Source organism: Macaca nemestrina, chromosome 4 (genome assembly GCF_043159975.1).
Source record: "Macaca nemestrina isolate mMacNem1 chromosome 4, mMacNem.hap1, whole genome shotgun sequence".
NCBI classification, from domain to species: Eukaryota; Metazoa; Chordata; class Mammalia; order Primates; family Cercopithecidae; genus Macaca; species Macaca nemestrina.
This window is the reverse complement of record NC_092128.1, coordinates 36,765,613-36,791,153: the sequence shown is the minus strand read 5'-3', so window position 1 is coordinate 36,791,153 and position 25,541 is coordinate 36,765,613. Positions and strand designations below refer to the sequence as shown.

General features: G+C 44.0%; 2 protein-coding genes across 13 annotated transcripts in view; both read right to left on the bottom strand.

Annotated features, from left to right (window-relative positions):
* Positions 1-1,516: 1,516 nt before the first annotated feature.
* Positions 1,517-15,660, bottom strand: LOC105475234 (FEZ family zinc finger 1). Of its 3 annotated transcripts, XM_011730332.3 has the most exons (6): positions 9,942-10,560; positions 3,733-4,235; positions 3,361-3,582; positions 2,938-3,072; positions 2,558-2,690; positions 1,517-2,104 (listed from the first exon to the last, which is right to left on the bottom strand). In XM_011730332.3, the coding sequence occupies exons 2-6, from the start codon at positions 4,159-4,161 to the stop codon at positions 1,746-1,748; spliced, it is 1,278 nt and encodes a 425-aa protein (XP_011728634.1). In that variant the 5' UTR covers positions 4,162-4,235; positions 9,942-10,560; the 3' UTR covers positions 1,517-1,745. The 3 variants fall into 3 exon arrangements, with proteins under 3 accessions (XP_011728634.1, XP_070950671.1, XP_011728632.2); XM_071094570.1 differs by lacking the exon at positions 9,942-10,560 and adding an exon at positions 15,598-15,660 and having other exon boundaries at positions 3,361-4,235; XM_011730330.3 differs by having other exon boundaries at positions 3,361-4,235.
* Positions 15,661-19,121: 3,461 nt separating this feature from the next.
* The window catches only part of LOC105475142 (calcium dependent secretion activator 2), a 564,483-nt gene continuing 558,063 nt past the window's right edge, over positions 19,122-25,541 (bottom strand). For all 10 annotated transcript variants that reach the window (XM_011730292.3, XM_071094565.1, XM_071094564.1 and 7 more), the window contains 2 exons: positions 25,110-25,214; positions 19,122-20,047 (listed from right to left, as the gene is read on the bottom strand). In XM_011730292.3, coding sequence (XP_011728594.2) covers positions 19,874-20,047; positions 25,110-25,214 — 279 coding nt within the window. In that variant the 3' untranslated portion in view covers positions 19,122-19,873. The remainder of the gene's footprint in view (positions 20,048-25,109; positions 25,215-25,541) is intronic.

Genomic DNA, 25,541 nt, shown 5'->3' with positions numbered 1-25,541 from the left:
GACGCACAGAAGTGAGGCGGGGCCACAGATTTAAGTTTCTTCCCCGCAACTGTCGGGGCGGTCCCGGAGCTTGTGAGGCCGCGCTAGGGTGAGTGCAGAAAGGAGACCCCCGGACTCCGTAGAACCTGGGCCCGCGGTGTGGACCGATGGTGGATTCTCCACATCAGCAGCCCTGGAGGGAGAGCGTGGGCCGGGGGAGGGGCCAAGATGCACCTGAGGCCTGCGGGGCTGGCCGCGCTGGCCCCGGTCCTGGTGGGGTGGTGGAGTCCTAGGCGGCGAGACGGAGACCCCGGGGCCCGCTCCCCCCAGTCGCCCTCCCAGGATGTGGCCCCGTTGCAGTAGCACTACTGTGCTGGGCTGTGAGTTTGTCTGGCAGCTTCTACTGAGCAGCTAATAGTATAACAACCCGGCTTTGATAAATCTGAACTAATTACCCCTCTTAATTAAAGTCTTTAGCAGTTGTTTCACTGTTTTGGCAAGAAAACAGGAGAGACTTGCGGTTAGAAACACCAGAGCCCGAGCTCACAGCGGAGCCGCTGATTAACACTTGAAGCATTTCAAGGACCTGGCACCCGCCACAGTTTGGTTTTCATCCATGTTTCCTCCTTGAATGGAAGTATATTCGTCTATAAACATATATACACATGTAAAAACACAGAGGCTCCCTTTGCCAGCTGTGTATAAGTCAGTATGTGCCTTCAGGATGCAAACAATAGACACCTATCTATGATTGTAATGCGTTTGAGGAGATGTACATTGCATACAGCTACTGGATATGTTGTTCCTGTTTAACTGTGCACTGCGAACATATCAGGTGGTCCAAGCCAAATTTGTGTTTCTGTTAGAAAACTCCATGTCTTCTGCTTCTGAAATTTACCAGATTTCATAACTTTATCCAAAGGTGTAACCATTTAGAAGAAACTATTTGCACTTGATAGATTTTCAGACGAAAACATTAAGTATTACTAATCCAGGGTTTTAGATTTTAAAAAGGAGGATGGATGAGGGGGTCACAGTCAGGAATCTTTAGCTGAATAGTATGAACAGAGCCCTAAAGTTCGTTGATTAAATAAGCATGTTCCAAGTATTTATTTCCAACAGTCAATGAATCAATTTTCACGTGCAATAATCAAAACCAAAATTCAAAATCATCCATAATGAACCACTCTTATCTAATGTGTATGTGTGTGTGCTCACGAATGTGGAATATACCCCTACGGGCGCACACATCTATGCGTGTATATATGACATACACACAGTGTTTCGTTACTTCAGGAAAGAAGGAAATGATAAACATCCTGCAGACATCTTGAGACGGGAGAATCAACACAATGGAAATATATACAATAATAAAATTAAAATGATGCAGCATTCCCGGGTAGAATAATACAGATCTCAATAAATATAGCAGAACTTTGTTTAAACAAAACAAAACAAAACAAACACCATCTCTTCACCCAAGATGAAAAGTCTTTCCAAATTAAAAAAAAAGAAAGAAAAACAGAAAACAAAGCCCTCCAAGTTTTTCATAATTGTTAGTGCCTATATAGAATATAATACACAAAACCATTTAGCAGGTGCATGCAAGAGGTGAAAGGCCAAGGGATGCAGAGGCTTCTGTTTGGCCCTAAAGTGTGGGGCCCAACATGCCCCGGGGTCTGCAGACGAACTCGGACCAAGAGCTCTAGTCTGCCGCTGCCTCAGCGTGGGGGCCCGGCCGAGGCTGGAAGGAACCCTGGCCTCGATCACTGGTGGCCCTGGTGGAGCCCGGGCTGCAGGGGCCCCGGGGTTGGCAGCGGCGCCTGCAGAGGAGGCAGCGTCACCGGCGGCTGCTGCTGTAGCGGGGGCGGCGGTTCAGTGCCTGGTTCGCCAGCTGGCGTGCGGGCCAGCCCCAGGCTGCTGTCGTGCAGCTTGCGGACATGCTTCTTGAGGTCAAAGTTCCTGCAGAAACCCTTGCCGCACGTGGGGCAGGTGAAAGGCTTCTTGTCGTTGTGGGTGTGCATGTGGAAAGTGAGGTTGTAAACCTGGTGGAAAGCCTTGTTGCAGATATTGCACTTGAACTGCTTCTCCCCGCTGTGGGTCAACTTGTGGTTTTTGTAATTCCCTGAAACACACAAATGACAGAGATGTGGTTCTGGGGGAAAAAAAAAAAAAACCCTAAAAAAGGAGGAGCAGACACGTCTAAGGTAGCGCCAGGCAAGCAGAAGAACCGCCACGGGTCCCACAACCAGTGCAGGGCTGCTATCCGTGCCTGCACTTGTCTCCCCAAGTTTATTTTCAAACATCGCATCAACAGTGATGCCGTTTCCTTTAAATTTTAATACACATTTATCAGTCCAATTACATAGAATCAGAGCATGCAGTTAAAAAATATACCCTTGTTTTATGAATCATGCCTTTCTCTAATACTAATCAGACTTCGGGTAGGGGGTTAGAATGGCAACAAATGTGCCACATAACTACACTTTAAACATCGTCTTCTAAAACATCCCGAAAATATTAAGTATCGCTTTTGGTAAGACTAACCATGAGAGACAACATTTCCTGGTTTCCATACCTTTTTGATGAAACCCTTTGCCACAGAATTCACACACAAACGGTTTGTAGCCCGCATGTATTCGGGTATGAGTGTTTAAAGTGGAACTTCTATTAAATGCTTTGCCACACTGGTTACATTTGTGAGGTTTTTCCTAAGCAAGAGAAAGGAAAAGCAGAGACATTTAGATATTTTCTAATTATGTGAAGTTTTGCAAGCTCAAAACACAGTAATGCTTAAACACTTTCAAGGCAGAACAAAAGCAAACAATATATGGCATTCACCCCTGTTCAGCTAGCACGTTTTAAACGAACCTTATCCTAAGGACTAAGGCTTTATCAACTGTTTTTCTGCAAACAGTTCCGAAGCAAACGAGGTGAAATTGAGACAGATGAACACACCTGCGTGTGAATGATCTTGTGCCTGCACAGGGTGCTTGCTTGCCTGAAACCTTTTCCGCACACTTTGCAAACGAAGGGTCTGGCTCCTGTGTGCACTGGCATGTGACGGGTTAAGTTATAGTGCGCATTAAAGACCTTAAAATTAAACACACGTAGAACAGGTTAGCCGAACAAGTAACTTTGAAATCAAACTGGGCAGAGGGAGGGTAGGAGGAAGAGAATCTTACAAAAAGTGTATACAAATAATTACCCCCAAAATACTAAAAAGGGAGGAAGGAAAGGAGGAGCGAGGGAGGGAGGGAGGGAGGGAGGGAGGGAAGGAAGGAAGGAAGGAAGGAAGGAAGGAAGGAAGGAAGGAAGGAAGGAAGGAAAGGAGGGAAGGAGGGAAGGAAGGACGGGATCTCCGTTTTGCATAGTACTTGCCTTTCCACACACTTCGCAAGTGAAAACTTTGGGCTTGGCATTAGGAGAGCCTCGGCTGAAGTCCGAGGTTTTGAACGCGATTTTTTCCGACAGAAGCTGGGCGCTTTCTTTCATGTAATGCTGCAGCTGAGCCTGGGACAGGTCTTTGAACGCTACTCCAGAAGGGTATTTCTCCACCGCCGGGACCACCAGTTTATTCCTTTCGGCTAAATACGTTTTTGGCTGCGGGTGCAAAGGGGAACTGAGGAAGTAGGAGGCCACCGGGTGGATGTTCACGCCGGCTGCCGGGTGGCACGGGCCGTCACCTCGGTTCAGGTAGCACAAGGCGCCCATGGCGTGGAATGAAGAGTGGTTGACCACACGCGGCCTTACCAGCTTGTACTGCTGCAGCGGCAGCGCGTCGCGGGCCAGGTCGCCCTTGAGACTCAGTGCGCAGTTGAGCAGGTCGTTGCAGCTGAATGCCGGCGCCGAGGGCACCGCCGCGGGCGCAGCCGGGGCCTCCAGACTGGCCTTCCGCTGCTCGGAACTCGTCACTCCTGCCTTGGGGCTCGTGTCGTACGCCACAGGCACGAAAGGGATCATGCAGGGAATCGACGAGTTGAGATGCAGAGAGTGCTTGGGTTCCCCCTTGGGTAAGGCTCCCTGCAGGAAGTGGGGGACTGGCAGGGCCTTGGGCTCGGGGGTGCGCGCCATGATTCGTTCAATGGAGAAAGCCAAGGGTTTGGACGTGCTCATCATGTTGCCCCGAGCTGGAGCTGTCGCTAACATTTTGGTAGTCGCGTTGTGGCAGCTACTGTCCATGTCTGAGTCGCCAGCGTCCGTCAGCCGGGGCTGGGCTGCGCCGTCCGTTGCCTTGTTCCCTGCTTGTCACAGACCTGTGGAGAGGGGGACGGGCACCATCACCACCAGTAGCCTCCTCCTCCTCCTCCTCCCCAGCATCACCAGCCGAACCTGCCTGCCCAGCCCAATGGACTCCTGCCAGCCCATCGCAGAGTTCTTGGCGCACCAATGACTCGGGGACAATCACTACTTATTTCTATCAATAGAAAGTGTTGTGTCAATAACGCAGCCAAGATCTCGCCAATCGTTAACTTCCAAGAGGAGAAGGTAAACTAGATAATTGCTCAATTCGCTTCCAACAGTCAACAGGAAAACTTTTTTTTTTCCTCTGCAGTCAGTAGCTACTTTTCATTGGTGAGTGAGGTTCCCCGCCCAGAAAAGGCGGGGGCGCATTCATCCGCTTGGCGCGCCCTCCCCTCGGCGCGCACACTCTGCGGCGCACACTTCACTACCCTCCGCCCTCCCCCACCCCCACCCCCCTTTTGCTTCCTCTGTCTTTCTAATTCTCAATCTGCTTAACCAGGCTTTAGAGGCCAAGCAAATCTGAGATCAATTTTCTCGTTTAGCTCTAAGTGACATCATCTAAAATCATTGTGCAAGGGCTAAATAAGGAAACGGAGTCTAATTCAGGGGCAAACGCCAGGCTATATTTATCAAACGCCAAGCTCCAGAAAGCCTCGTCCAGGAAGCCTAGGCGGCGAAATCCGAGGTTTCGCTGCTTGGTTCCGCTGGGCCTGGCCGGGCCGGGGTGGGCCGGGGTCAGGTCTGTGGCACCTCCGCAGACCTCTTTCTTCCTCCAGGGCTCGGGGTTGCCCGCTCCCGGAATCCCGGAGTCTCCGCGGCCCGAACTGAGTCTGGACCATTGAGAAGACGCCAGCAGGTAACTGGCCTCCCCAAAACGCCCCTGAGAATTAAAAGCCTTGGGAGGCTTGTTAAGTGTTTGTGGTTTTGTAAAGGCAATGCCCACGGCAATCGGCCTGGGAAAGTCGCACTTTCATCCACAAAGTTGAGGAGCTGCAAGGTATAATCGGGTGTCACACCACAAGAAACCTTGACTCGATCGGACCCCACCCAGGATACACACAGACGCGGGCGCGCACACGCTTCCGAGTTTACATTGAGAGTCTGGAAAGAGCATTTCTTTCTTAAGTACCTGCGCTCAGCTAGAGCTCTCCCGGAGCATTTTAAATACTGAATGCCGAGCGGAAAAGGGAAACAGAATGTATTAATCCCCACCCCGGCTGCCGGTGTCTGCAAGACTCCTCTAAGCAGCGCAGGCTGCAGCCTGGGCGTCTGTGCGCATCAAACAGACTTGCCCGCGCCGGAGTTGTGTCCACAGCTACAGTTGTGCCTCCCAAAGAGCGCGCGTAGAGACCATTTCCCGTGCAACGCCCCCCAGCCGAGAACTCGCCGGCTGTGGCGCCTTGGCCCAAACTCTTGGGGCGGCGCGGTGGAGTGTGTGGAAGTTTCCGGAAAGACGCCTAAGGCTGCGGCTCAGACTGTGCGGGTTCCCGCCGCTCAGGCAAGAGAGTCCAGGAGCGCGCTGGAAGCTGCGGCGCGCACCTTCCCCGGCGCAGTCCCTTGCCAGTCGGCGATCACGCAGAGCTGAACCCCGGAGCTAGGCGCTCACGGAGGGCTGCACAGAGCTGGAAGACGCGGCAGCTGTGACCTGGCGTGAGGAGGCCAAGGGAGCGCACAGAACTGCAAGCAAAGGGCGGTGGGGCCTGGACCCTGAAGTGAGTGGCCGACCGCAGCAGCTCAAGGTGCCATCTGCCTGGTGAGTTAACCCCACGTGGCTGTGAAACAGGTGGTGGCGGGTGTCAGGTATTGGGCCAAGTGTAGTGGGGGCGTCCTTCTGCTAGAGCTCTGAAAAGGGTTGGCCCCGGAAGGCTGGATAACGGCGGACTAGAAACCCTGGGATTATTAAGTCCCTGTCCAATTTCACTGAAAGAAAAGAAACTGGACCTTAAACGAAGGAAACTGACCTCAAAGTATTCCCTCCTCTCTACCCTATTCTCAACACATGCCAGGCAAGCCACCCGGTCCCCTCCGCCCCTCTCTAGCTTTCCGCGAAAATCAGTTCCGCCTTTGCCCCAAGAGCCAAGAGGAGTGGAAAGGAAGAGAGCTTGGGCTGGGAACGTGCCTGATGTCTAACAGAAACAACAGCGGCGCTGGGTGGGTGGTGGGAAAACTCAGAGGCTGAAGAAATGGGGGAGGGGGAGTGAGTCCTACTGGAAGTTGAGGACAGCCAAGGGGCAAGATGGGGGAGAGGTCTGGCTGAATACGACCAGCTTCAGCAGCTAGGCCTGGGAATGCCTCGTTTCAGGTCGCGAGGTGGCTTCAGACTGGGGCAACTGATGCAGCAGAGAAGCGCAGAGCGCCCGGGGGGAGCGGGCAAAGAGGCACTACACTCCAGGGTGGCGCTTTGGAACCGTCCTTGGCCTGGGTGCACCTACTCTGGATTCGCCCAGGCTGCAGATGTTCTTTCCTTTTGCTGGGGCCACGGGGCATAGCACCTGGGCAGAGCACCTGGGCACAGCAATCGAAGAGGCACCACACCCCCGAGAGGCGCTTCGGAGTTGTACTTGGACCGGGCGCAGACACTCAGTATTGGTCAGCGCTGGAAATTTTCTTGCCTTTTGCTGTTGGGGCCGCAGAACTAGTCTCCTCCTTTCCCCTGCTCAGACAAAGGGCACGGGAAGGGCTTTGCTGGGGCAAAGGGGGGTGGGGAGGTTCTCTGTGCCACGACAGATGTCGCGGTTAAGACTTTAATTGCTGACTTTTGGGCCGGATCAGATTCCTTTTCCTACCTGCCACTTCCCAACAGCGAAAAAATCCCCCTTCTGCTGCACTCCTCCGCCACAGGGCTAGGATGAAAGGAAAAAGCCAAGAAGCGCGAAAACAGTCCAGCTCTGGAAGACTTTAGAGAGTCCAGCTGACTTATGCACAATTCGCCGGCCTCTGGAGCCTTACCTGCCTTCTTGACAGAATGCCACCAGTTTGTTTTACGCTTGTGGTGTGTCCCTCCCTCTCCCCTTCTCCTCCCCCTCCCCTCTCCTTAACTGCAAAAGAGCCTTTATTTGACCTCTGTAAATTTCTCCTTTGGTGTATACAAAACTAAAAAGGAAAAAATATTGGCTAAGAGGTATGCATGCTTTGTATAGTTTATATTTCAACAATTTGCTTTTCACTGGTCTTTTCAGGATTTGCCCTTTTGGCAAGTGTTTGAAAATGTCATTTGAGTTAACACAAATATGGCAAAGCATCAATTATACTCTTCCTTTAAGATGGCCTTGAGTTTACTAAAGACTGAAAAGATGCTTTACAACTCTAGGCCTTGATATCCAACATTTGTTAATTTTTTCAAAACCTAACCAAAAACACGTGTTAATTAGCAATACTATCTCTATTAAATAAGAATTGTCATAAAACACAAAATGTATTTAGAAAGGGCTTCTGTCTTACTGTCCAATCTGTCCAGTGCTTTATTTACAAATATATTTGAAAATGACAAAAAAAAGCAATAAGAACAGAGTATATTCAGCAAATTCAGAAGCTTTCAAAATGTTTCAACAGAAGTATTTTTTAATTTACTAAAACAAATGCAAGGGAGCCTTGTTTATTTTCTTAATGACAAAACAGAAACTCTTACAGTTTCTTTCGATTTTCTTTGAGAATCCTATAATCCCTCTTTTTTTTTTTTCTTCTGAGAACTGATGATTAAGTGTGCCTCCCCTTTCCATCCATGGAAAGGCAGTATTTATAACCTCAAATCCTGATGGAAGGCGAGTTTAAGTGTATAGTTCGTCCTTTATGAAATATCCTGAGGAAACCACAGCAGTTCATAATATAAAGAGGCCAGATAACAAACTCTGTGTTAAGATCTATTTTAGAAATAAGAAAAAGTCCTGTTCTTCTAAAGCAATTTAAAATTCTCTTTCTAAGGAATCTAGTTTTGACTTCAATACTTTCTAAGCTGTGTTCTTGCTAGTATTAAAAAACGTGCATAATTTTCACAGGCTTTTTGTTGAAGTCCCTATCACAAGCAAATGCAGTTTCTGCCTATGGTGACTGCAATTCGAAATTAAAGGTAATAAGATAACAGAGCCATACATTACCAAATAAGCCATAATCTCTAATCTCTTGTTCTTTGATATGTCACAAAATGCTATTGATTTTTTAAATTAAAAATGGATTGGAAAATATTATAACTAATTCCACTTTCTGCCTAGTTCATTGACTTGTCCCTGGTCATGTTTTTAGAGTTTTCTGGCCTGTTCAACATCTCTGACCCCTAGCAGAACAACAGTTGCTTTCTCTTTGCTTTAGCTTGTGAGCTAAGGGAGGGGAAACGAAGGCATTATTATTATTCTGACATCACCCCCCAACCCAGCCCTGACACTCAAGCACATCTACACTTTTTCCTGTTTAATACATAGCACCAAATGCAACATACTGTATTTCTAGAAGGAAAAACACATTTTTAAATTCCGGTACATTTTCTGCTCATAGTCTTTATCTCTGGTTGGTCTTTGGTTATTTCTTTTGGTGTGTGATGGAGGGAGGGTGATGGGATGGGACACAAATAGCCAAGGTCTATAAGGTTCAAGGAAAGAGTTTTTGAGTACCTCAGATTACTTAATACACAACGGGAACTAACTTTCCAGCACATTAGCAAACATTTTGGCAACAAGTTCAAATTTAAGGCTACCAGTGTGCTTTTAGTTAGTTTGGTAGCAAATAAATAATTCTTGCTAATTTCCTAAAGCCTGTGAAGGACAATATCACAGGTTGTAAGTGTGGGAAGGGTTGGTTAACTCACAGAGCCCTCCTCTCTTTGGGGGAAGAAGTGTGAGGGTGGGTTGTTTGTCTATAGACCTTTGTTGTTACTATGTCTTTTATATTAGGATTTCATTTAAACTCAGTGAAATTATTTCTCTCAAAACAGCATTTACCTAGCAAATCAGTTTGTAAAAGAAAATGAAGAGCCCAAATGTGAGAGCTGTTAATGAGGCAGCAGGCAATGCAGACAGCCATCACTTGGACTCAGTTTGTTTTTGACCCTCCACTAATGCTGAGATTTTTCTCACCCATTCCCACAGGCCTGTGAGGTGTGTCCCTCCAGACTGAGAGGCTACGACTCAGGGCTGGACTTTGTGGAAAAAAGAAGTTTATAAAACAAGTAACCCAGTTTATCCAACCTTTACTGTGGAGCAACAGCGTCAAGCAACAAAACCCAGCAAAGTTTTGCTTGTCACTTACAAGCTGAAATCTGGAAGGTGAACAATGAGAAGATAGCCCAAACATGCTCTATTGCTCTACACTGAAATATTCGCCTCCAATGATAGAAACAAGTTTTCGTGCAATTAGTTGATTAGCGTTTTGTAGCAGTCCCTAGACAATTTTAAAGACATTTTGTTTGTAGTCAAAATTAAACACACACACACACACACACACACACACACACACACACACACACACACACACACACACACAGAAACCATATTCAAGACACCGTTCGACTCTTTCCTTGACACTACCCACGAGGTTTGAAGCATTTTTGAATGTTATTTTCAAACTTCCTTAAGTGATCCCATGAAATAAAAGTCGGTAATAGAAATTCAAATAACACAGAACAAAGAACTTAGAGACCACAGAGCTTAGAGAAATGGAGAAGCAGTAGAGGTAAATACAAATCCGTGAGCCAGAAATCTGTAAGAACCGCTTATAAATTCAGTTACCTCCTGAACTCCGACCGATGGCCACTCCGGCCCGGGAGCGCCCCGCGCCGCCCCGCTGGCCTTGGCCGTCTCAGCCTTCATTATCGCCGCGGCCTCTGCGCCCCCTGTCCCCGGCTGCCCAGGGGAACCAAGTTCCCGCTGCTGGCGTAGGGGCAGAGGAGCCCCGCCTCATTCTGGATTAGGTGGCCAGCGCAGAACCATTTGAAAAGAAGCAGCCCGAAGTGAAACAGAAAAGCTGAAAACTCCCCGGCCGGGCTCTCCACTTCTCGGTTCTCGCTCACGAGTTCCAAACAGTTAAAACGACGTTGGCAAGGCCGAGGGCCACCGAGCTCTGTGAGACTCCCTTGGAGGGGCCAGGAACGGCAGCTCGAGAAGCTTGGAGGCGGCGGCTGGGAGTTGGGGCGCAACTTCAGTGACTGGGCGCCGCGGCCGTGCTGGGGCTCCCAAGCGTCTGGCTCCCGGGGTCGGTCGACGCGGCGCTGCCTTCGATCAGGTCCCGTCGACCTCGGGCCTCTGGACCACCACCGCTCCGGCCGGCCCGGCAACCCATCCCGGGCGAGATCGCGCTCCACCCCTTCTCCTCTGCATTCCCGCAGGTCCTGGGGCGGCTCCATCCCCCCCAAGGCGGGGAGATGGCAAGGGAGGCTCCAGAGAGTTTCGGGAGGGGGCGCCGGATTCGGTTTAAGAGACCGCGTAACAGATGGTGGAGAGCTCCTAGATGAAAGTTTTTGAACAGGCACTCGCTAATAGACTTGCTTTGACGACTCGGGGTGTAATTGAAGGGTCATTTAATCTAGATGCAAGGTGAAAGAAAACAGGCCCGGGGGTGTGGCATACCTAAGGAGGAACTAGAGCATCTTTTCACTAGGTTTGCCTGTCATTTTTACTTTCCTGGAAAATACATTCTCAAGTCAAATTTTAAGAATGTCTGAAGAGTATCTCTGAGTATCTCTTCCAAAAACCTTTCGTGAATTTTTTAGCCGACCTCTTTCCTCCAAGAATCCTCCCTTTGAATCCCTTTGGCCTGTGCTTAAGAGTAGTTGGGGTCACCTGATGGTCCCAAAGATACTTTTCTTACTAGATTCTCCTGTTTAAGACCTTAACAGAAAGGCCTTTCTACCTTCCCTTCTTTGGCTTTACTCTCCAATTTGTCCTTTCATTTCCGAGTTCTCCCAGTCAAACCCTGCATCTCCTCTAAAAGAAAAGACTTCGCCGGCCTTCACAGCCACTGTAAAAGAGGAAGCACTCAGCCACTGGCCGGCCCCCGATTCTTGATGGAAGTGGGTGCTGTTCTGTTTCCTCCCTTCCCGCCCTTAGGCCTCTCCCAGACCAGATTCTGCACGCCTTGTGCATGTTTCAAGAGTTGGGCTCTAAGATCCACGCTGAGAAAATCCCAAGAAGAGCCTTGATCCATCATTAAGAAATCTTACTACCTTTTAAAATGTGATTGCCTTCTCACTTTAAATTAATATGGAAGGTTATTTTTTTTTTCCCTCCACTGTCTCCTCTTAATTCAAGTTCAGTTAATTCTTTGAATTCACTGACAGTGGGCCTGCCCTCAGACTTTCTCAGCAGTCCCACACAGAGGAAAAGTCTCCTGGAAACAACGCGAAGCGTTAAGCGCCCCGCGCGAGTGTTGACGCTGGCAACTCGCAAACAGCGTCCCGCGGCCGCGGTGACCCGAGGGGCCGGCCGGCTGACGTCACGAACGCGGCCAGTTTCGGGGCCCTGGGCTGCATCCGCGGCCTCTGGCTCCTGCCGGCTCGTTGGGTCGAGGGTGGGTAGGGAAGTTGAGGTCTGGGGTAAAAAGCCGGAAAAAGAAAGGAACAAGGCTGAGAATCATTCAAAGATTAAATGGGGTCGGCTCCTGTTGCTTGCGAAGACGGATGAGGAGGGGGAGAGCTGAGGGGTTGGGGGGGACCCTCCTTTACCTAACCTTGTGATTCACAGCTTCTCAGAAATTTACATAATACAAGGGTGTAGATGTAAACCTAAAGGACAAAAATAATAATTCAACAGCACATATTTCATTTTCGCACCATGGGCCTGGATATGTTCCCGGTGTTGGCACATTAGCTGATTTCCAGAGCTTTTTACTCACGACAGAGAATATCTGAACTCTCATACCACTGTTGAAATGAGAGGAAAGGAAGGAGAAAAAAGGGAGAGAAATAGAAATTGGCTTTAATGATGTTGATTTAGATTTCTGAATAATGGTGAATGATTTTTTTAAAACTTAAGAGCATGTGTTGTGTACAAAAGGTGCAGGCATGGTAATAATTGGGGTCCTTCACTCTCCAAAGTATCTATTTCCTTTTTATTTGATTGGCATGAGCGTTTCATTTTAAAAGCAAAGTCATTGCCCTTTAATAGGAAATTACAGTTTATTGTTTCCCTAAGTAAGTGAAGGCCACAATCTCTCCTGAAAGAGAGACCCTGCTGTCAACTCAACTCCTACTTGCCAACTCAAATAGAGGACAGCGAAGTAAAATACAGTAGCAGCAAAATACATGTGATTGCTGTATTTGCTTTTTGAATCCTCCCAACCCCTCCTTCCCACGTTTGAACTCTTCTAGATGCCACCAGTAATTCAAATTTTGGAACTCTATTTGCAGTACCCCCCCCCCCCCAATTTCCCCTTGGGACACAGGGCAAAAGGAAAGTCAGGGGCAGGAATGGTAGGATCCCAGTATCCCCTTATTTTAGTTAAGAGGGGCAGAGGCTCAGGTGCCCTTTGGTCTTTTTCACTGTGCCTCCTCCAAGTAAGCCTGACTCCCATAGTCACTTGGAAGCTAAATGGCACCACAGTGGGTGCGCAACTGTGCCCTTCACTCTTATTGTTTCAGTATGGGGGGGTAGTGGTGGCTGGAGGCCAGAGATAGGAGAGAAATTTCTTCTCCCTTCTTTGCCTTCTGAATTTTAGTTTTTTCGGGCTCCTATTTCTCTGCAAAATACATGCCCAAAGTTGGCCGTATTCTCTAACATTTCATCTAATCCATCAGTAGTTTGCAGTTATTTTAAATAAATTTATAAAGATTTTAATTTAAAACATATAGGTTGGAACTTAGGATGAGAAAATGTGAACTTTTCTTCCAAAAAGTATGCTCTCTATTCTGCCCCCACCTCACCACTAATATTGCAGCCCTGATCAAAGATAAAATATAATCCCTCTTTATTCACCCTGTTTCTCAGTATCCTTTTAAAGCTGGATTCTTCAATTATCTGTTGAAATTGAGAACAACTGGTCTTCTATTCTGAGAAAGGTCTTCATAAACACTCAGAAGGCTAATTTGTCTCAGACATTTTAAGAACGAGAATAAATGTTGCTAGTTTCCGGTGCTGTCTTGGCACTCCAGCCCAAGTACCCCAACTTGAGGAAGGCCACACAGCTAGTGAACTTGTTGAGTAGTGGATAGTGGTAGTTCCCCTTTGTTTTGTTTTTCTGTAAAATGTGATTAAATAAAAGCCCCCTTCATTTAGAGGAGACATGGACATAGAAAAGAAATTTTAAAATAAATCCGCTTTACATATGAAAAGCTATCACGTTTTTAAAAAGTTAGCTATAAATTTTTCCAAAATATTATTCAGACAATTGGACTTAAAAACAGTTCCTCTGCTCAGTGATAGATTTTAGGATAATCACATGGAAATGTTAAAATATACGCAGGAATCATATTTGCTATGTATTTTTCACAACCTCAAGCACTTTCCTTCTCCTTAGACGTCTGGTCTCCCACATTCAGTACTGTGTTCCTGGGGAACACTTTCTTCTATAGATTCAGAAGTTAACCTTGACAAAAGCTTTTCAAAAAAATCTCAGTTTGAGTAAAGCAAATTTCATTTCTTAAGAAGTGGTTATGCATTTGTGAAATTAATCAACTTTCCATAGACTATTGTAATTTTATGAAAGAACACACCTAGTAATCACATGAAGTAACAAAAGAAATGAGTATGAGTAAATGACAATGAATAAGCTCCTTGAATACAGCAACTTTGAAGCTGTTTTAAAAAAATTATTACCCGGTCGTCCAGCAGGCAAGACCTACCAAAAGCCCTACTCTCCCACAATCTGCCCACTCAGTTAGTCTTTCCATGTTTCACTTTCCACTTTTTGGGATTCAGTCCTGTTAGGTTCTGATGTTTTACCATGCAACTTTCTTTACTGTAACTTTTTCTACCTCCTTACCAAAATCTCCTTCTGAAGTTACAATTGGTTTTGCTTCCTTGGCATATTAAGGAAATGCCATATAGAAGAAACTTTAGCATTTCTTCAGCATTTAATCAAGTCTCCTTTTTTTCAGTCTCACCCAAAAGAGATGAAGAGATGTTATTTGTAGGGAGAGAAGAGAGATGTAGTGCTAAAGAGGAAATCATTGATTTAGAGTAGAGAAGAATTTGACTCACTACTTTAAATTTTTGCACAGGGAAATATTGATGTCATCTATGTGTAGGGGCTCTATAAATAACCCTAGGCCAGGGTTATGGGAAGAGTAACTGCCTTGTCTGATGGTTCTTGAAACCAACTCTTCACGTCCTCTTGATATGAGAATCATTGATCTTAGGGAGAGTCAACGGAGACAGATTGGGGACAAGTCTAGAATACATTTATTAAAAAATGAGCACACAAATACAACTATCCTCACTGCAAAACTGCAAAGCAGAGGGAAATAAAAGTCGTCATCATATTGAGTCACTGGGTCTAGGACTCAGAAGCTGCCGCTGGCTACTTTAAAGAAATGACTGGGGTGGAGACCACCAGTCCGGTTAAAAAAGCGGCTCCAGTCCCAGCTTCATGCCGGGCACCGTCTCTTCCCCTTTCCCGATGAGTATTCCGTTTCTACCTCCCCAAGGTCACAGCGTGCTGGACCCCCGGACCGCCAGGACGCGCGTCTCCTGTGCCACCGATGTACTGGGTTGTGACCCTGGAGCGCACCCTTGCCCCACCCTGTGCCGCTGCGTTGCTCAAGTGTTCCTGGGAGCCTACAAGTACTGCAGTCCAGCAACTCCGGGCAGGAGTCGGTGCTGGCAGTCGTCCTAAGCGCCTGCTCTCTCTCTCTCTCTCTCTCTCTCTCTCTCTCTCTCTCTCTCTCTCTCTCCCACCCCCCATTGCTTGGTTGCCGCAGCTGGGGCCACCTTGAAGCGTGTGGCCCCCCTCTGACTTTCTCTCTCGGTTCCACTCGCAGTTGGCAAGTGCATCCTTCTGTTGCATCCCTGAATTGGGACGCAGGACATCGTTCTAGGCTCCTATAAGCTTCGGAAAGTATTAATGAACACCATTTGCACCTGAAATTCCCTTGAACTCAACCCGCTGACCACAAAAGCCGAGGCCTGAGATTCCTCGCTTGTGGTCTGGCACCTCCTGGATCATCCCCGTCCCATTTCAGAGCCCCTGACCAACATAATCTGAAAGTGTACTCAATAACACATCTCTAGCTACCTCCCTTCCCAACCGCAGCTACAGGGGCTGCTGTTAGAGATGCGGGCCCTTTCTGAGACCAGAGTTAGCTTGCCCCTCCCCGTCTCCTCCTCTTCTCCCATCGGGCTGGCCATATATATAACCGGAGAACTGGACAATTCTAGCCAGTTCACAGACACGCCAGGGGCTAGACTGAAGATCCTCAGAGCTGCCTGTGATCCAAAAGGACCCTGTGCCAACCCCAGAGAGAATGGCCGGTGAGACTGGTGGTGCATGTTGGCAGAGGCAAGCCTCCCATGATTTCTTTCGAATCCATTCGTATGTTAAGAAACGGTTAATAACGGCCACCACTTATGACGTCTCTAATCTTTCCAGCAACCTTCCTTATGAAGTGCCCATTTTACAGAGAGGTTAAGTAACTTGTCCAAGTCCACAGGGCTCAGACTTGGGGAAGAGATGTGGTTACTAGTAACCAAACCCAGACTTTTCTGACTCCAAACTCGGGGCTCTGCGGTTGTCCAAGCTGCTGTCAGGTACACTCAAATCTGGGTAGTAAAATCGGAGGTCTTCTTCACTTGGGAAACAGATCGAATTCTTCCCTTACCTCCTCATCTCTCGGTGGCACATGGTCGCACTCCAGTGACTACTTCCTGAAAGCAAATGAGTGGTTGACCCTCTAATGACATTTGGAGTCCAGGTTCAGAGTTTTGCTCCCGCCTCTACTCCCTTAATATTTTACTCAATGTCACAGAGGAGAACAGCTTAAGGCAGCCCTGCTCCTCATCTTCAATCCGAAGCTGGGGTATCCCAGAGAAAGGCTCGCCCTGATCTCCTGCTGGGGCACCTGCCCAGCCACGCGCCTCGAGGGCGTCGCTGCTCTCAACCCCTCTCCACGACTGCCCGGCGGCCCAGGCCTATGGATGCGACTCCATCTGTAGCAAAGTTCGGGGGCCAAATGGGTCTGGGGTCTTCCTCGAAGGTTACTACGAGTAGGACTTGAAGGGAGAAGGAGGGGAATTAGCGACTTCGTTTCCCTGCATAGTACTGGGATAGGGTAGCGGTGATGGTCTTGGGGGAACTCTGTGTAAAGACTGGATGACCACGGGCCTCCCGGAAACCCCACACGCCAGGCCTCCAACTTCTGCACAAATGTGGGGTGGATGGCGGAGGGCTGTGGCGGGGTCTTGGAGCTGCTGAGAGCCGAGAGGCGCAGATCGCAAGCTGGCAGGCTGGGCTGCTATCCCGGCGCACAGATGCCCCGCCGCCAGTCGAGCGTGAACATCTCTCCGGAACATCGATCTGTCACCTCCCTTTAAGGACCCGGACCGGGAAATTTTCATTTTCTGTTTTGGAAATAAGAAATAAAAGCGACCAAGCTCTTGCTCTAATCTCCCCCCGCGGGCCCTTCCACGCGGGCTGGTGGGGATCAGAAGGTCGGGTCCGAGCTCCGGGGCGCGGGGTTCCTGTGAACTCCCGGCGCACTCGGTCCAGTCCCCAGGCCCTCTCTGGAGGCAGACCGCGGCAGCGCAAAGGGGCTTCGAGGATCTCTGAGCAACGACGGCTGAGTGACCTCTTTCCCTCTCAAGCACACCTTCAAGGAGCCGGTGGACCCTCTCACCGCCGGTAGCTGCGGGCGGAGGGCGGCGCCAGGCCAGCCTGGACTGTGACCCTGGGTGGCGGGGTGGCAGCACATAGACGCTTTGTACCGGCGTTTATTGCAAAAGAAGCGGGAACTCCCTTTTCCTGAGAGAGGGACAATGAGCAAGGACTAAAGGGAATTCAAGTGGAAAAATCAGTGAACACAAGAACGACCCACTGCTGGAGACAAGAGGTTTACATTAAGCTCTGTATGGTTCTTTCCCTTTCCGGGAATAGGCATTATTATTATTTTTTTTCTTCAAGTGTTTGAAGAAATTTTCCTTCTAGACGTATTATTTAACAAACCGATTCTGGTTGGATGTTAGACGGTATTAGTTATTATCTTCTGCAGCACTAAGCAAACTGTCCAAAGAATGTACCTGTTTGCCCTTCACCCAAATCATTTAGACGGTATAGCTATTTCTTTTTAGTTAAAATTAAGTTTCACTTACAAAATTCTGCAAGAGTTGTTAGACTCTTGGCTAAATTCATTTTCTTAAAAAAATAATACTTTAAAAAGAGTAATACCACATAAGACGTGGCATCCTTTAATAGACAGATGCTTGGGTGTTCATCCTAATAGTTATACCCGTCAATGAACAATTATTAAGTCATTTCAAGCACTTTGCAATTAGTTCAAACAATTTGCAGTTAGCTTGGGGGGAAAGCTTAAAAATCGCTTTTCGTTCTTTTTCAGTTACTTTATGATTTTTTTTCATACATCATTTTATGGATCAAAGGTTGGTCTCCAATTTTCTCATAAGTATGTAAGTAGCTCCACTATCTGCCTCTGACTGCTATTGCCTTTGCTTTGGAAGCCACTGTGGGTGAAGAGTAGGCAAGGAGCTTTTAGAAATCTCCTGGGTGTAGAAGGGAAGTAGCAGAGAACATAAAAATCTGGACAGAACCTCAAAGGGGCTGACCAGCCAAGGGGGCCAGTGGGCAGGTTAAACATGCCAGGTCAGCAGCAAGAACCTCCAGGCCCCAAATACTTTCCCCTGCACCATCTGCTTTTCTTATTTCTGAATTCTGTCAGCTATCATTTCTTAGAGTAAATACACTTTTCTTTAACAAAGGCAGAATTTTAATACATTTGAGGTCATCACTTAGTCACACTTCAGGACAAAATGGATCCATTATTTGGAGATGATATGTATCAAGGAAATGGACATTTTACTGAAAGGAAAAGAAAGGTGGGTAATTACCAAGTACAGAGCAATCTGTGGTGGAACAGCAAGCTTGGGGATGGTGCCATTGGAAAGTTTGGGATAGCATGACTGAACATTTGAGGGTTTGGAGAAAAGACTATTTGGTGTGTGGATAAAGAAGAAAAGAAGGGAGAACATTCCCAAACTTTGTTTCAAAAACAGTGAGTTGGTAGAGTTAGTATCTAATCCTGGAAAAAGGAAGAAATTTCCTCCTTTTTTGTTTGTTATCTTACACCTAGGGCCCAGCAAATGAGCCAAAACAATGCTAAATAGTTAACTGTAGATTAGATTTTTAAGGCTAGTCTAGATACCTAATGACCACTTATTACACCATGGGAGAACGAAACTGGAGGTCCAAGTTTTTTCATTTCTAAAGTTTCAGAAAAAACATTTTCATAAATTCAGGGATACCTCCACTTATTTTGCACTAACTGACCTCATTTAAAAATTACTTATTAATAAATGCAGTAGCACAATCTGACAATATACTTTAGGAAATATTACTAAAAATAATTCATAGAGAACTTACCCAACATAATACAATTCTCTCTCAAACCCTAGCAAGAAAATATTTTGAGAGAACCACTACTAATGTGAACTACTAGTTAACATTAGTAATATTACTATTAGTTAACACTGATTACTAATATTAGTGAGTATGAAATATATACTTCCTCCGCTGTGGAAATATGCTGTCATAGTAATTCTTTTAACAATGTGTGTGCCTATTAGGTCCAAAGAACAGTCAGTGTTACTATCTTTTACTCATTTGATTAAAAACAAAATATTACAAAACAAAACAAACAAACCAAAAACCCAAGAAACAAAAACACAGAGTCAGATAGTTGGGATGTTTGAAACACTGCAAACCTCTTTTACTGCATTTGCCCTATACAAGTCTAATAAATACAGAAGTAGTTATGAGCAAATAGATTTTTATTGCCTGCAAGCTGTTATACTGGAGTAGGAGAATATAATATCTTGACGGAAGCACACTTGCTACCCCACACCTGGGGCTTGCTTATAGTTGAAAGAAGAAATGTTGAGAATGGAACAAAGACACAAACCCCTTGGATAATCTAGTCTATATTTGGGTTTGGCAATCCTTTCATCCCAGGAATACACCTGTAGACCAATTCAAAGTACTAAGAACCAAGATTAAAGATTTTATACACATCACAATAATAGCAAATTAAGTACAAAACAAACCTGGCACATAAATTATAATTTGTAAGGTACACACCATTTTAACAAGGATACGATAGTGTTGGCGCAGTGATCGGACGTGACTTCTCACAATGCTGCATTATGAGAAATATGTATCTTGCTTTACACAGAAAACATCATTTTGATGTGATTACAGACAAATGCTCAAATATTCTTTTTAAAAAAAATCATGTTCCAATCACAAGCAGAGCCAACGTTCATTTTTAGGTCAAACTACACAAAAAAGGATACTCTTCTCCAAAAAAACAAAACAAAAAATCCCCAAATCTTGGCATTTCCCCTTTTACTCTACATTCAGGTTTACTTTTTAAGGAAATACAAGCATTTTTATTTGGCCAAATCAAACAATGAATGTAATTACAAGGACAAGGTTAAAACAAAACAAACAAACAAACAAAAAATGTCGATCAAGGTCTTCCTTCCTTCTGCAAAGTTGTGTGATATCAGCCTTCTTCTTCTTCGTCACTGTCTTTCATAGTAATGCCCTGAAGTCCTCCTCCTTCTGAAACAGAGGCTGTGGCTTCCTCTACTGTTAAACGTCTGTGCACAGTATCGTAAGTCTTACTGTTCAGTGTTCCTTCCAACACACCCTGCAATCGAAAGTCCCTGTAGGTTTTCTGTAGAAAGAAGAGAAAATTTGCTTAGGTAACTTAGATTATATGCATGTACATAGATATATACTCAGTTGGCATTTCAAAAATGATCTTGGGGAAATCCACTGATAGGTTCATGTGGCTGTCCATGCCAATCATCTTCTTGGTGTATTTCTGGGGAATAAATGCAATGACAGACTTTGGCTATTGCTTCAAACTACAATTACTACATCAAAATGTTGTGACTATGTTGTGACTATCAGATGACAAATTTACTTTCCTCTCAGAACATTACTAATTGCACACAATTTACCTTTTGAATAACCTGTAGCAAAAATAAAATACGTACCTATGTAAGTTTTTAATAATAAATTATTAGTTTTTTTAAATTGAGGGGGCTTTCCTTTAATACTGAAAAATACATTATATTTTATAAAATGCATTAATTTTGGGGGGCAGTCATGTGGAGGAAGAAGATTAATCCTACTACCAGTAAAAGAAGTTCACATGTTTAGCATTTCAGTGAATTATAAAAATTTACATGTACTACTAGGTAAAAATTTGTGTATATCTAAATGTCTGGATGAATTTTGCCCTTTTCTTTTGAAATTCCCTTGGGATGTGAAGTGCCGAATTCTGGCATAAAGCTTCCATAGATGGGATAGCAAAACAAGTATTTACATTTTTTCTTAAAACATTAAAATTTGATGTATTATATCAAAAATAGAATACCATGTTATTGTTTCTACAATGATTTTCAAGACAACAAAAGCCAACAACATTTTTCTGTGGCACTTTAAATATTAATCTATGTTTCCCTTATGTTTACATTGATTGATTGACTGATTGAGACAGGCCTCACTCTGTTACCCAGGCTGGAGTACAGTGGTGTGATCATTGCTTACTGCAGCCTCGACCTCCCAGGCTGAAGCAATCCTGCCACCTTAGCCTCCTGAGAAGCTGGGACCAGAGGTGTGTGCCACCGCGCTCGGCTAACTTTAAAAATTTTTTGTAGATACAAGGTCTTGCCATGTAGCATAGGCTGGTCTTGAATCCCTGGCATCAAATGATCCTCATTTCAGCCTCCCAAAGTGCCGGGACTACAGGCCTGAGCCACTGTACCTGACCATGTTCACTTTTTTCTTTTTTTGAGATGGAGTCTCACTGTGTCATCCAGGCTGGAGTGCAGTGGCGCAATCTTGGCTCACGGCAGCCTTTGCCTCCCCAGTTCAAGTGATTCTCCCACCTCAGCCTCCCGAGTAGCTGGATTACAGGCACATGCCACCATGCCCAGCTAATTTTTGTATTTTGAGGGTTTCACCGTGTCTGCCAGACTGATCTCAAACTCCTGAACTCAGGTGATCCGCCCACCCCAGCCTCCCAAAGTGCTGGCATTATGGGTGTGAGCCACAGCACCCAGCCATGTTCACTTTTTAAAGGGTGATCTTAAAATATAATTTTCTGCAGCTGAACATGATTGGTATTTTATTATTATTGATTTTTAAAGTAGGAGAAAAAGTTCAGAGTTAGTTAAATGGGGAAACAACAAATGAAGATATTTCATTTTGTGGGATATAATTTTGTCATAATAAGCTCATTCTAAGTCATAAGTTATTGTGACTAGGGTAGTACTCTCTTACACCAAAACTCAGGTAATTTGCATCAGAACCAGTGAGATAACTCTAAAAGGTATGTTTTGTCTAGATAATCTGGCAACTGATAAACATGGCATTATTACCACAGAGATTTGTGTTTATTCCTATAACTCTCTTGTAATTAAACATGTCAAACATAAAATAATCATCTACAGATGATGCATCTAATGTAAAGTATTATTGTTCCACTGACAATTATATACTGAGTTTGTGAGTTCAACTTTCTTATTTTATTGGAATGACTTTCCTTTGACTTAACTTAATTACCAGTAAGTAGGCCAGAGCAGATCTGAATTGTGGATCTGAAGTCCTGAAGGCTTTCTAATTTATATATAATTAAGACCACTTTCTTATTCAATTAGAAAGCAATAACCAGTTGGGTGAGGTACTAGGCAGACAGCCTTGCAATCTCTTTCTCTCTCTATCTTTAGAATTCGTAAAATGTTATTGACACTTGGACGTTACCTGTGGCTTCCACAAAGGTTTGGTTGGCCCTTGCTTAAGACAAGTGCCTGCCACAGGGTTCTGTTCACTTTTTCCCTCCTAGCAAAAGAAGCAAGCAATTTATGTTAACTGCATTTAATGTCATGTGGCCACTATGGAGAACACAAATACAACAACCATTTTGATTATTTGAGGGTTTTACTTTCCTACCCCAAATAAATCATTCTGAGGTAAAAACTTTGCAAATAATTTCAGTCTTTAATTTTTTTGTGTAACCTTTTCTGGGATTTGTTTTTTTCTTAGTGTGCAAATGAATGAACCAATTGGTGTAAAAGTGTCTTTGTTTAGGGTAAAGTTGGCTCTTATACAAATTTTGATGGCATCTAGGTCTCCATGGGCATAGAAGAATGGGAATCCCTATGAGTAGTAAGGACAAGACTGCTAAAGTCAAGTAGTTTGGGTCCTGGGTAGAATACACCATTCTGCTGTACCATGCAGGCCAAGTCTAAGTGACCTGGATGGAAGGAAATTCTGGTTATGGGCCTTTGCAATTCTCAATGTGTGTTATTCAATAGCTTCTTAAATTCATTGGGAAATAATCATTATAAGCAAAACCATGTAAGTTCTAAAGAATAATGAATCTATGTATGAAATCGGCTAAAGTCTGTTTATATTCAAAGTAGAAAAAACAATTAGAACATTAAATTATTAACTCAGTTTGATTTTTATTGTGAAAATAATCATTTCTAATTATTAAATAGAGTCCTCCCTATGACTTTATTAAATGCATCAGCCCAAGAACACATTGGCTAAGCCTGGAGACTTGCCTGTGAAAACTAAAACATGGACAATCAAACATATTCATGAAAATTAATTTCATATTTATTGGTCAATTATTGACCATTAGGAAGAATATATTAAAAGAAGGTAAACTGACTTACAGTACAATGGAAATGTCACTATATAATTCATAAAATTATTGTTCTTTTATGCTAAAATATTCACTGGTGAGAATACTTAAGATCTACTCTTAGCAAATTTCAAGTATACATTAATAAGTCACACTGTATATCTTGAGTATATAAAAATTTTTACTTTCAAATTATACCTCAATAAAATGAAAAAATTTCACTCTTGCTTAATCTTTAACTATAAAGATGTGTGGAAATGAGGAATAATTTTGAAAGAAACAAATCGTGGGCTAATATGGAGATTTTTATTCTCAAAACAAAGAACTTAATAATGTATCAGCTAACACCAGGGGGCTGAATATGTAACCTCTGAAATCCTGAACACAGTAGGCATTAGCTTGAAAATATGGTTTATCATAAGGATAAACAGCTAATTGTAATATTAATCACTGTATAAAGTGCAACTGTTATATATGTGTGTATATATATGTGTATATATGTGGCAAATACATTATCCTGATTCTCTTTTTTGAAAAAAAAAAACTTCATTTGAAAGCGCTTCAAGTCACATTTATAGAAACAAGAAACAATGGAGAAGTAAGCCAATTATGAACCTATCATACTGTCATTTCAGTTTCTTTGTAAAATAAAGAATACCATATATGAAGTGTTCTGGATCAAAAGTACTTTCTCCACTGACATGTAATGTGTAGCTATAGTATTAACATTTTGTGACTGGCTATAATTTTACTTGTTATTTATGAGTAATCATAATACTATTATTGTGACATTTTAGGTCTGGTTCTACTTTCCAGTAGATTTGCCAATTTCTGACTTTGGAACAGAACTTTCCTATTTGTGGGCCTAACAAGGATTAACAAGCAGGCGTAAAATAATTTGTATTCTAATTAGACTGTAGGAACCAAGGGAATAAAGAAAATATTTTAATGTGGCTAGAAATATCTTTTAATGATGTAACACAGTGGGTCTTTGCAAACTGTAGCATGTTTTCATGTATTAGAACCATCTGGAGGACTTGTTAATCTATAGATTACTGGGTTCCACCCTCGGAGTTTCTGATTCAGTAGGTCTGGGGTGGGGCCCAAGAATTTGTGGTTCTAACAAGTTCTCAGGTGATGATGATAATAGTAGGTGAGGAATGACACTTCGCAAACTACTGTGTATACTCATATATACACACACATACACATAAATGCATATATACACATTATGTGTGTGGGCACATACACACATATATACTACTAATAAATGGTACTATAATGAAAGTAAAAGTCTTTTGTTTAAATAAATAGGTGATTCTCAATAGCTTAATGTTTTCTGCCGTAAGGTGAAATTTCTGTCCCAGTTTTAAGAAAAGGTTAAACTTGGGGTAAATTTTGTGCTTCCATTAGAATTTACAAAGTGTGAAAAATTATGCATAATATATTACAGATTTTATTCACTAAATGTGACATGTAATTTATTAGCTTTTCTCTTGAAGAGTTAAAGTCAAAACGGCCTTGCCGAACTTACGTGACGTCTATGTCAGTAGTTTTGGGTGGTGTCCAACACTCAAATGATTACCTTTTACATATAAGAAGGGGCATGCTTCCAAAAGAATTTGGGCAATGACAATGTATTACTTTTGTACCAGCATATAATAAAATAACTGAGACTCTCCTTATTCTTCTGGCAAAATATAGTTCAAAAGCCCTCACAATGATATATGATCCAAATAAATATGAAGTAATTGTATTATGATAAAACATTTATATGCTTAAGAAAATTAATGTAAAATTATTGTGAACCTACTTCCTTCAGGTAACTGTGCTGGGGCTTTATGTATTTAATCTCAAACTGTGATTATTTGCGAGCAAATTTTTTTTTATTAGTACAAAAAAGATAAATTTATATTCATTTGTTAATCTAACTAAAAATGGAAGTAAACAGCAGCACAACATTGCTAATAAGTGATACTTTTTAGTTACATCAAATACAGTTTTCTTGTATGTCAGTATCTTGTCATTATTCCTTATAGCTTGGTGGGCAATTCATATCTAAACACATTTTGTTTACCTTCACAATCTTGATGAGCGTCTTCAGCTGGTAAATATGGAGCTGGAGGTCTAATCTATCAGTCAACCACACACAAATGACTTTCATGGAACTGCTGTACCATTGCTGGAATGGAGAATTGGGGCACAGGGGAGGAGAACAAAAAAGAAAACAACCTCTGCAGTATTCATTTAACAGATTCGGTAATGAGGGGGTAATAAAACACTCTGAAATGACCACAGATCAGCACTTGAAGTCAATAATGCTATAATTTCCTATTAACAGAATTGTATGCTTTGCTAGAAAATCTGTTAAGTTGACCTAGGCTGTTCTTTAAATGAATTAACATTACAGTCTTTCAGCTGTAACATATTCACGGAAACAGTGTTTTTGCACTTTGCAGCCTAGTGGCCTGCTTTGTAATTTGTAGGTAACAAAGGGTCCTAAATACAT

Excerpts from the sequence above, each read along its gene's own strand:
- LOC105475234 (XM_071094570.1), bottom strand. The coding sequence starts at position 4,161 with ATGGACAGTAGCTGCCACAACGCGACTACCAAAATGTTAGCGACAGCT. Across the intron at positions 2,691-2,937 it reads ACAAGATCATTCACACGCAG|GAAAAACCTCACAAATGTAA; the intron begins GTGTGTTCATCT and ends TCTCTTGCTTAG. Across the intron at positions 2,105-2,557 it reads CAAAGGGTTTCATCAAAAAG|GGAATTACAAAAACCACAAG; the intron begins GTATGGAAACCA and ends TGTGTGTTTCAG.